The sequence below is a fragment of the Poecilia latipinna genome, unplaced genomic scaffold (genome assembly GCF_001443285.1).
Source record: "Poecilia latipinna isolate Pla-1442-1.1 unplaced genomic scaffold, P_latipinna-1.0 Scaffold960, whole genome shotgun sequence".
Taxonomy (NCBI): Eukaryota; Metazoa; Chordata; class Actinopteri; order Cyprinodontiformes; family Poeciliidae; genus Poecilia; species Poecilia latipinna.
In genome coordinates, this window is record NW_015113576.1 from 40,665 (window position 1) to 52,098 (window position 11,434).

The window sequence follows — 11,434 nt, forward strand, 5'->3', positions numbered from 1 at the left end:
CAAAAAAGAAAAGAAGAACCCCCCCCCCCCCAAATTTTCCAATAATTAAATCTTCAAAAACCAAAGATTCGATTAATCGATCAAGTCAATTTATCGCCCAGCCCGACATTATTGCTGTGCAGTTTAATCATTAACATGCCAACAGGCCGCTATATTGGAAATAATGCCAACTTGCTGGGCTAAATGTGGATAAAAGCCGCTCACACCGAGGTTTTGCCAGCCAGGCTCTGGTTCCAGTGGGAGCTCCCTTCATCCACAAACACTCCCATCTCCACCAGCACGGATTTCGGGATCGGGTGGGCGTGACGGGACACGTACAGGCTCCTCAGGCTTTCCCTCATGCGCGACTTGTTATACTCGGTGCACAAACTTCCGGTCAGACTCGGAATACACTTCACTTCCCATTTGAAGTAGAATCGGCCATGTTGGAGAGGGCACACGTCTTCTAAGACTCCGGCAGACAGGCGTCGCTCACATTCTCCCAGCAGGTCGTCGTCCCATTTGTTGTCTTCATCCCAAATTTCAAACCGCACGACGCTTCCAGAAGAGATGTCCCTGGTTTCTAGGTCAACGATGGCGCCCCACTTCGGGCTGTTGTTGTTTACAATGACGGAAGAACGGTAAACCTCCTCTTTGTTGAGGAAGACCTTGACGTAGCCGTCCGTGCCGCTGCTGTGGTCCCCCCACAGACTCTCAGCCTTTACCACCGTTATAAAGATGCGGGCCATTCCCTTCCGGGTCGGGCAGCAGTCAGTGTTCACCGCTGGTTCGTTGTGGCACTGGCAGACGCAGGAGTCCTTGGAGTCGGTCCGTATTCCGGCCTGACAGCGCTCGCTGCAGTTCCTCCACAGGCCTTTCTCCAAAATGTAATGGCTGATGGCTTTGCGCAGGTTTTTCCTGACCGGAGTGTTTTCAGGGAGCAACTCGTGGAGCGAGGAGAGGGAATACGAAACGAGGTCTGGATACTGTGGGACCGAAGTGAGCCATTCCTTGTAGGCGTCTGGGTTTTTGTTGGCGGAAAAAAGAAGGTCCGAGTCTGTGGTGAGCCCACCTTTTATTTCTGTGAACCTGGAGACAGAAAATCAGAGGATTGGGGCCAACTAGTAATAATAAAGAATTCTGACTTTTTACTCAAAATTCTCACATTAATCTCAGAATTTTTAAATGTTTTTTTCTCAGAATTCTCATAATCAAAATAAAAGTCCAAATAAAAATAAGCTGTAAAACAAGATGGCGGCTTTGGCCGTGCTGACATCGATTTAAACTATGGAAAACCCGAGTGCATTGGTGGAAAAAAATCTTATATTCCAAAAATAAACCTTCAAAACCAAAGATTTGCTTAATCGGTTTTGTGGAGTAATCGCCGAGCCCAGGCAGTAGCATAATAAATGTTCTGTACCTGTCGCTGAAGGTGTCGGAGAAGGATTTCTTGCTGTCCAGTTTATCTGCAGACGTCTGGCAGTGCTTTGTCTCTGCTTTTATATTAACTTTGATGCTTGCAGACGCTTCGGCCTCCAGACACATTTGGATTTCCTCTGTTCTCAGACCCTGCAGACTCGCTTCGCAATTCGCGATGCTGGTCACAGACTTGATCTGTCCTCCCAGCTTCACCTGAAACAGCATCATGAACCCATTCAGCTCATTTAACTCTTTGTGTCCTGTTCGCCTCAGTAATGCTTGTTGTTACTCACCTTGGTGATGTAATGGGTGCCAAAAACATCAATCAGCGTGTAAAATCTGGACTTGTATTCTGGGCTGTAGACTTTAGGAAGCTTTTTCACTGCTTTGTTGAAATCTCTGTTCAACTTGGGAGTGCTGGACACTCTGTAGCTGCAGGAGCAAGGCACAAAAACAATGAAGCAAATCCAGTTTGGCTTCATTTAGTCTTGGTGGATTCTATCAGATGAACTGATGCCAGGTGGAGGTATGAAATCTTTCCAAAAACAGCCAAATAAACGATACTAAACTCAGTTTAATGCTACAAGCAAGTTATGAACTATTAGCACAAAGAAAACTTCATCTCAAAAGGCATCTAGACAGAAAAATTCAGTCTAAATCTGGCAGATTTTATGTAACGTTTACATTCCTGAATGTGCATCGATGTTCACTTTTTAACAAGTAAATGTGTAAAAATAAAGGTAAAGCTTTTGTGGTTTGACGAATACGAATGGGAAATTTCCATAAATAGGAAATAAAAGGAGTAAATTTCTGACAAAAAACTTTCAAAGAAAACAAATAAATTTTTAGATTAATATCAGAGATCTTCTAAAAAGTCAAACATTTGACTTTTCCATCTTTTTAAGAAAATTTCTGAAATTAATCTCAAAATTTCAGAGTTTTTTCCCCCCCTTTCTCTTTTGGAACCTACTGTGTCCCTAATATGTTGACGTAGATGAATCCATATTTCAGGTATGAAAAAATATGAAATATAGTTTAGATAAGTTGAAAGTACCATAATTTCATTTCTCCATTTAAAAATGCAAAATAATTTTATTGTGGGTTCTTTTCTTTTGATTACCTGATCAACAATAAATCAAACACGCAACATTAATGAAACAAAGAAGAAAAAAAAACTAAATCTTATTTGCCTGAATGAAAAGTTTTGCAGTTTCCTCAGCTTTTGGATCAATTTTTTGGTCAAGAATACAATTTTAGTCTATTTACAGCAGTAAAAATGACAACCATCTTCCAACAACTTTTGTTTTTTGTTTTTATACAAGCTGAATAAACGTGCGTGCCCAATAATGTTTTTGAGTAAAAGGTGTGGATGTTTGTGCCCCCACTTCCCGCCTCATTGCGTGTCGTTGTCATGACCACGGGTTTTTTTCAAGAAGGTGTAAAACCTCAGGCAACAAATTTCTACAAGTAAAAACAGAAACTAAACGTAAAAACATAAAACCTTGTTGGTCTTCTTGGCCTATGCGGCATGCAACAGCAGACAAAGAAACGGTTTGTGCTTCAGTTGTGGACCAGCTAGGAATTTCAAAGTTTCAATGATTTCTCCTCTACTTTAAAAAAAAATGTTATTTAAAATTAGCAGAGCACAACATAAAACGTAGAAAAATTAACAAGAGGAGATTATCAGCTAAAATCTTGCATCAAGCAACATAATTTAAGATTCATTTCTGCAGAATTGAAACAGTGAAACTCTCAGCCGGTAATTCATATAATATTCATAATTATGTTCTGAAAAATGTTTTCCCCGTTAAGATTTCTTCTGTTTTTGGCTCTTGGTGTCTCATTTAATGTTTAAGATCGACTCAAACTGCAATAGTTTTTGTTTTATGTTGTTAAAAAATAATAATAAAAAAAGTGAATGTAAAAAAATGTTTCAGATCATCAAGCACATTTTTAGGAGACAAAAATAGCCTGAATATATATTTAAAAACAGCTTTAAACAATGATTTAATTTCCCTAATTAAGTGAAAGGCAATGATGCAAAGTACAACAGTAAGACCACCTCTGAACGACGAGAAAAAAATGTTTCCCAGTGGCCTAAACAAAGTTCAAGAGAAAAACCAATGCTGCACCATGACTATGTTTGAGGTCAATGGTGATTAACCTCCAATGTGGCTGCAATTCTGCAGAGAAAAGTGGGTTGTTGTACAAGCATGATGATAACCATTGCTGCAAACACTGGAAAACCCAAATATTACAATTACTATGTTGATTATTTTCATATTGGGCAAGGTTGGTCTGGGAAGAAAATGATCAGGGAGTTTCTCAAAGGTTTGGTCTTTAAATATTCATTTGATTCAAGTTTGTTCAAGCAGGAGTACATGGAAATGTAGCCATGTCAGAAACCTCCGGAATGTGACGTAACAAATCAGCAGCCGCTGCCCCGTTACCTAGCAACCCCAGCAGAGCTCCGTCCGTAACCTAGCAACCTAAGTGGCACTCCAGTACATCTGGTCAGCTGGTTTTACCACTGTGTTCGCTGTACAATGGTTGCTGGAAAAGATAAGTGTTTGTGCACATGTGTTTGCAGCCAGTCTTGCTGGAAATAGGCACCAGCACCCCTCCCAACTCCAATAGGAACGAGGGAGTAAGAAAATGGATGGATGGATGGATGGATGGATGGATGGATGGATGGATGGATGGATGGATGGATGGATGGATGGATGTTTGCAGCCATTTTCATGTGTAAGTGTAAATGCTGAGTTAGGCAGCAATATATTTTGATTTAAAGTGACAAGAGCCCATAAAACAGCTCCTTCTGAACTGATCAGATTAAAATCTCTATCTGAGAACGATTTTATGCAAACAATGTATTGCTATCTATCTAGACCTATAATAACCGGTGCAAGGGAGCATAATACATCAACTTTAAACTTAGATTCTTCGGTTGGGTGGAACTCTGCCAGGGTTGCTAGGTAACCGGTGGAACTCTGCTGGAGTTGCTAGGTAACGGCCCAGTGCCTGTGGAATGTGACTTAAAAAATGGGAGGTTTTTGAAATGGCTTATTTTTCAGACACTATAAAACATTAACGTGTTTCCAAAAAATGGCTGTTTTTTTAACACTTGGGCTGTTTAAGAAGCAGTTGAGAGCCAAATTGAAGAATAAAGACGTTTAAGATGTAAATTTTTGCATAACAGGTCCCTTTTCAGAAGCATTTTAGATGCTTCTGAAACTTTGGTTTGACCTGAAAACATATTAATCGTTTTGCAGAACGTTTTTCTTACCTGTAGTACTCACAGTACATGCTGGTACTCGCAAAGCTGAACTTGTCATTCTTTGTTTTCTCCATGGAATATTCAGCCACCTTCGATGTGGTCCCAGCCAGCATCAGGCTGCCAGATTTACCTTTCATTTCGACTTCTAATTCGGTCTTCCAGTTGTTCTCAACAGAGGAGGTGCTGGAGCTGACCAGAGACTCGCTGGATTTGTGGAGCTTGGAGGAAACTTTAGCACTGCAGGTCTGCTTGGCCCTCCAGTCCAGCACGGACAGGGGCAGCTTCATCTTTTTGCCCTCCAGAAACGGGTTAGTGCACAGGGTGCAAGTCTTGTCTTTGCGTTTCCACTGATTCATGTCGAGCACAAACGCAGATTTTCGCTCCATCTTGGTGATGTCGAAGCCTTCCCCAGCTAAGTTGGATCCAGGAGCGAATTCGGCCTCCTGACACTCTCTGGGCTTTCCTTCAGTGCAGGCTGCGGTCGAATACTGAGGGAGGCAGAGCAGGAAGCCGGCAAAGATGGAAAAACTCAACAGGAACATGCTGCTGTCCTTGGAAGTAAACTGAAAGAGAAAAACTTTTTCTCAGCAAAATCTATAACAAAAACTGCAATTAAATTAAATTAAGATTAATGGGGAAAAACTATAACTAACCGGAACTATATTGTGTGTTTATAAAACTAACACATTTATTTAATCTATTTATTAGCCTTTGGAATTGACGTGTAAACAGTTTACATAACTGTCGGCAGTTATGGCACACCATAACCCTCCTGGAAGTGCTTATTATGATTCTATGCACTGCAAATCTGGAATAAACTTCCAGAAAACTGCAAAACAGCTGAAACACTTAGTTCTTTAAATCTAGACTAATAACCAACCTGTTTAGAGTTGCTTTTGAACCATAATAAATTAAACATTGACAAACATTTTGATGGCACTTGACAAAATGTAAAATATTTACAAGTTTTCTCAATTGCCGACTGTATTTTTGTGTTTTCATGATGTAAAACACTCTGTACTGCCTTGTTGCTGAAATGTGCTGTACAAATAAACTTGATTGATAGTCTGCAAAAAGGCATCCTAAAAAGTTGGGATAAAACACCACAATCAATAATTTTAATACATTTTTTTGAAAATAGTATCTTTTATGGGTATTCATTACCCAATGGATGTACACAGATTCATAATACCTACAAACCAATTAAAGTATGAAAAAGCGAAAACTACTACTTTAACTAATAAAAACTAAATTAAAACTAAAGATTTAACTAAAATTAATTAGTAAAAACTAGAAAACACACTAAATAAAAAAGTATATTTTATTGTTTATTTCATACAAAAAGATCAAAATAATCACTGCGTATTGACTCTTTGCGCGTGACGTCACTCTTCAAAACTCCGCCCACTCCGCCATGACAACCGTCAAAAACAACCAATGAGCTCATAGTAAAGCCTGTTAAAAAACGCACGTGGTAGCCTAATATCGCTTTTATTTAGTTGATTTCGCAGCAAAAATGGTCATAAGGTGCTGAGCGGCCGGCTGCACAAACAGACAAGGATGAAAACCAAACTTGTCATTTTATTTTATCTTTTAATGAGGGAAGATGGCGATTGGAGCCAATGACTGGCAGCTGTTAATCATAATGACTGGTAGCCCTCGGTGTAATGGCGGATTTGCAGTGAACACACTTTTACAATGTAAGAAGACGTAACGTTTATAAACTTTATAAGTAAGTATGATTAGAAAGATATCAAATATTGCATTATGGAGAAGATACGCGTCTAACCGTCCGTAACCATGGAAACAATGCTCCACCGTCATGTAGCCTAGCATGTACGGAACAAAACTGGTTAGCATAATTAAAAAAAACTGGTTAGCATCTCTTCTGTCTTCTGTACGTTTTTGAAGCTTCTCCGGTTGAAGGGGAAACGCTGTTTATGACACAGTGATATAAATCATGTGTTGTTAATTCAGGCAGAGTCGGAAATTTGAGCAACACGTCAGGAGGGAGGAGGTATGGGTCTGTTTCTAAGCTAGCCGTTTCAAACTTGTACCGCCGTCTATGAACCCCAACCCGTTGAGTTAGGTTCACAGAGAAATTAGCTTCACTCGAACAAGTAGAAGTCATGAAAAAACTGGCAAAAACAACTAAAGCCGCTCAGTTCAATAATCCCGATCCTCATTTCCGACGTCCATGTTAAGATCATTAGTAAAATGATATGCAAAATAGATGGATAAAGCAATGTACTTAACTACTGAATCAAAACTATTAAAATATTAAAAAAATAGTACAGTTATGATTAATCTTTAGCTCATTCTTAATGAGTTAGTGATGTCATTTATAGTCTTAAACTCACAGTAGGCTGTCTGTCCAACGGTTGTACTGCGACATGTTTCTACTGAATTTTTTATTTGCCAAACAAAAAGTCACAACAAAATAAAACTAAACTGTATTGAAAAAAAAACATTGTTCTCAGCAAGGCTTTGAGTTAAAATCCTGGCCTGATTGACCTGAAATGTGTCCAGACGTTACATGAAATCATTATTTCAAGCAACATTTTTCATGCAGCTCATAACAAAGAAGATAAAATCTCTGGTCAAAGCCTTGTGAGTATCGTTATATCTTTGATCTCTTTCAGCTATGACTTTGACCTTAATCTCGTTTACCTTTTTTTTTTTTTTTTACTGCTGTGGTCTACCACCAAGATGCAAATGATCAAAGAGAAACAATTACTTTCTTTACCTGACCTTAAGTTTTAAGCAACATTCTGTTAAGATGTGCACCAGAATTTAAAATAAAGGAGTTTCCGTCAAACATTTTGGTTTATTGCATCTGAAGCTCTTTGTGACTTAAAAAAAAACTTGGGTATGTAACTAAAAAGCTCCATAATATAATCACCTGAGAAATGTAAAGTTGCATATTATTAGCAAATTTCTCATATCTGCAACCACTAAGAACATCAGCTGCTGTGAAAGAAGTGTAGGCCTGTTGCAATAAGCAGTAAATCAATTAATCACGACACAAGACAGCTCAATAGTTTCCATTTGCATTATTTATTCTTTTTTCTCTTTTCTGTCTTTCTATCAAAAACGTGATGACTAAAGTCTTCAGTTTGGTACTTTGGTCCCAATTAGCCACGTTTTTGAAGGACAATTCTGTTTACAGAGACTTTATAATTAATTTTATTTATTGTTTCTGTTGTTTTGTTTATTTATTTTGGATATTTAACCTGTCTTTTAGTTTATGTTAAATGTTGACTAGAATTGAAAGTTTATTGATCTTTCAGAATGTGTTGTTGCATTATAATGTCATTATTGCTTGAAAATGGTGTCAAAACAACAATAGTATTATAATAATACCTTAACTTAATAGCTATTTATCTCCTTATGGAGTGAAATCTTTTCATGACCCCCTGTAAAGGACATTTTCAAAGCATATTATGGCTCTCAAAGTACGTCCACCCCTATTAAAATGCCATCTAGTTAATATTTTTTCCATATATTGACATTTATCCTGTGTAGCTCAACGGCAAAGACATTATTCAGCTTGAGGGTTGCAGAAATGTGCACCTAATTTCAACATTCAGTCTTGATTTTGTGTAATTTCCCGTCTCAACTATACCAAAGTTATCCAGATCTTTGGATAACTTTGAATCTATAATTGGAATCCATTGAGTTTCTGGAAACAGGGAATCTTTTTTCTTCTACTTTGGTTTTCCAGATGACACTATAACATTTCAGGTCAAAACAAATAAAAAACCCCAACCCTAAAACGGTTCTATTAAAGTAACCCCTGAGCATGATTCTGCCACCACCATGTCTAACTGTGGTCCTCCATTCTTTGTGCCAAACATTTTTCTTTTCAACATTTTGGAATATTTTAGCAACATCTGGATATTTTCTTTAAAATAAATTCTCTCTACCAACCCTTAAGTTTTTGGGTCCCACATTTACTCAAATTATTGACTTTTCCCCTTCCCTTCGACATGATGATTTCTGCATTTATACTCAGTATAGTAATTAATATTAAGGAATTATTGACTAAAAACAAGCTCCTATATCTTGGTGAAAACATACTTGTCTTATTTCAAGTGTACAAAAATATTTGCAGTAGAAACTAGACCAAAAATACTCGGTAAGATTTTGCACTTCTGCAGTGCAGAAGGCTGGTGACCTTTCTTTCTACTCAGCTGTATTTAATAATGACACAAACACCTCAAAGGAGTTTAGTGAAAACAGTGTTAAATATAATCGCAACTATAACACAAGCATTTCTGTTACCCATCCGAACGATATAACAAAACTTGCATCCACTTGTTTAAGTTAAAACACATCGATTTCATAGCAAATCAGGGACGACTCACCGATCTGTTGCCTGTTCTTTGTGCAGGAGTGAAACTGAGTGAACATATGTCGATATAAAGCGTTTAACGTTCAGAGAAATGGGGCAGGAGGTGGTGAGGGGGTTGAGGTGACAGTGGTCTTAAACGAGTGCAGGAAGAACATAAAAAAAGTGTGGTTGAAAGGTTTCGTATGCTTTTCCTCAGAGCAGCAAGTGGTCGATGTAAACTCATATGTATAACGTACGAGAGGAAACTCAGGCCAGTTTATCAGTCAGAGAGAAACCAGAGACCAAAAAATATGTCATTTCCCTGAAATAGTGGATGGATGTAGTCATATTTTATGAGAAGAGGAGAAAAACTAAGTCAGACTGTTGGAGAAAAAGTTAGGCCCTATTAAATCAGCTGAAAGGAAAAAGAGATACACAAAACAGAAAAGCACCAGTAGAATATAAACCACACACAGTGACAGTTGTACCACCTTTGAAGAACTTGAGGTGACCTTTATTCTTCCTTGCACAGATTAGAATAGGTCTATGGTCTATACAAAACATGTTCATTACATTTTTTTGTTGCAAAAATCATTCTTGGTCTGCTCAGTTCAGAATGAGCTTTTTTAGGGCGTCTGTCACTTTAAATCCGTATAAAATGCTGCTGGCCACAGCCCCAACTCAGTGGCTGCAAATAGAAGAATTATAACCGTCTTTGAACATTATACAAACCAGAGGCGCCTGCAGGATATTATGGAGGGTAGTCACAATACTATCACTGCACCTGACCCACAAGAGCACAACCACATCTCCAACACAAAGACATGAAAGCAAAGCCTACCCATGTGGTGTGTCTGCGACGTCCAGAGGAGGAGAAGGTGAACTAATGATGTTTGCTTAATTTCAACTATTTTTGCAAACGTTTTGACTAGATTTAACTGTTTAGTTTAGGCAGTAAGATGCAGTAGGGGGCAGTAGGGGGCAGCAGATGTCATTGTCGGCCAACCGGGTGACCCATTACCTCTTCAGTTCGTGAAACCACAAAAAAAGGTCATAAAGGGCGACCTTGCCAGAACCAAGCACGTTAGAAATCTCAGGCAGGATCCAAATGACTGCTCTGATGCTGCAAGATGTGTTGACACATAAGATCTTTTTTTCTCCACAATTTAGCTAATAGTAAAGAGGGTTAGATAATAAAAAATCCCAAACCTATTCTTTTCTTTATTTACTTAAAGTAATATTTCAAGGTGCAGCTGCAGGCGCTACTGATACAAGCATCTTTTCTGAATTGCTAAGTCAGCAACAGAACAGCTGACTTTCCCATACAGCGGAAAAATTAGTTGACCAAACATGCTGGAGCTCCACTTGGGTCACTAGGTAACGGGACCAGGCTGAGCTGGGGTTGCTAGGTAACCAGGCCAAGCTCAGCTGGGGTTGCTAGGTAATGGTGCAGCACCAAAAAACATTAAACTGTTGCTTAAAATCGTCTGATTTTTTTTTCAGACATTCTTAGAAGGAGTAGACTCAAATGAAAGTACAAAAACATGCAGGTGCACTACTTCTCTATAATTTTATAAACTTTTTTTTTATTAGCTATGCTTTGCAAGCGTCAGTACAGCTTAATTCAGCAGTGTAGATTATTCAAATAACAGAAATAAGTTTAACCTAACCTGTCCTTCAATTATCGTGAAACTGAAGAGAACAACAATCACATTATTCTAATTATTTGTAATAATCACAGTTACCACTTCTGTAAGAGAAAACAGACTATGTTAATACATTACTTTGCAAAAGCAAAATGCTTTTACTTTATTCTTTAATTATAAGATGCATGGAAATAAGGAATGGCCTCACCTGTTTACGAAAGGGGATGTTAGGCAATGCATGCAGACTACTTTTAGTAATGAACAGAAATTAAAAATAAACAGAAATGAATGAACAAAAAATATATATGAACAAACGCATGAGAAAATCACAAAAAATAATACATAAATGGACCAAAATTACAAAAATCAGAGTTTAACAGATGGTGAAATATCCTCTGTGAATTTATGTTTTCATTAGACCTACAGGGAAGGAAATTGTTCTTATCTTCTGTCTGATTGCCTCTACATCTGGGGGCGTGCAATTATTTATTTATTTTATTTTATTAAGAAATGGTTCCTAGCTTTTTTTCTAAAAAGATTGTCATTTAAAGCAAAGGTGCAGATAATAAAACAATCTCAGCAATAGAGAGCCCGCAGCTTTAATGAATCTCACTGCAAAAACACAAAATTTTACCAAGTATTTTTGTCTAGTTTCTAGTGTAACTATCTTAGTAAACTTGAAATAAGACAAAACTAACTTACAAGGAACTTTTCAGTTATATATAGGAGCTTGTTTAAGTCAATAATTCCTTAAAATTGATGAAAGTACTATTTCCACTG

General features: G+C 37.9%; 1 protein-coding gene across 1 annotated transcript; it reads right to left on the reverse strand.

The window, feature by feature from the left end:
* LOC106958073 (perforin-1-like) lies at positions 1-10,473 on the reverse strand. The gene is made up of 5 exons (XM_015049798.1): positions 9,043-10,473; positions 4,685-5,238; positions 1,692-1,830; positions 1,400-1,611; positions 1-1,068 (listed from the first exon to the last, which is right to left on the reverse strand). The coding sequence occupies exons 2-5, from the start codon at positions 5,215-5,217 to the stop codon at positions 201-203; spliced, it is 1,752 nt and encodes a 583-aa protein (XP_014905284.1). The 5' UTR covers positions 5,218-5,238; positions 9,043-10,473; the 3' UTR covers positions 1-200.
* Positions 10,474-11,434: the final 961 nt, after the last annotated feature.

Excerpts from the sequence above, each read along its gene's own strand:
- LOC106958073 (XM_015049798.1), bottom strand. The coding sequence starts at position 5,217 with ATGTTCCTGTTGAGTTTTTCCATCTTTGCCGGCTTCCTGCTCTGCCTC. Across the intron at positions 1,612-1,691 it reads GCACCCATTACATCACCAAG|GTGAAGCTGGGAGGACAGAT; the intron begins GTGAGTAACAAC and ends ATGCTGTTTCAG. Across the intron at positions 1,069-1,399 it reads TCCGACACCTTCAGCGACAG|GTTCACAGAAATAAAAGGTG; the intron begins GTACAGAACATT and ends TTCTGTCTCCAG.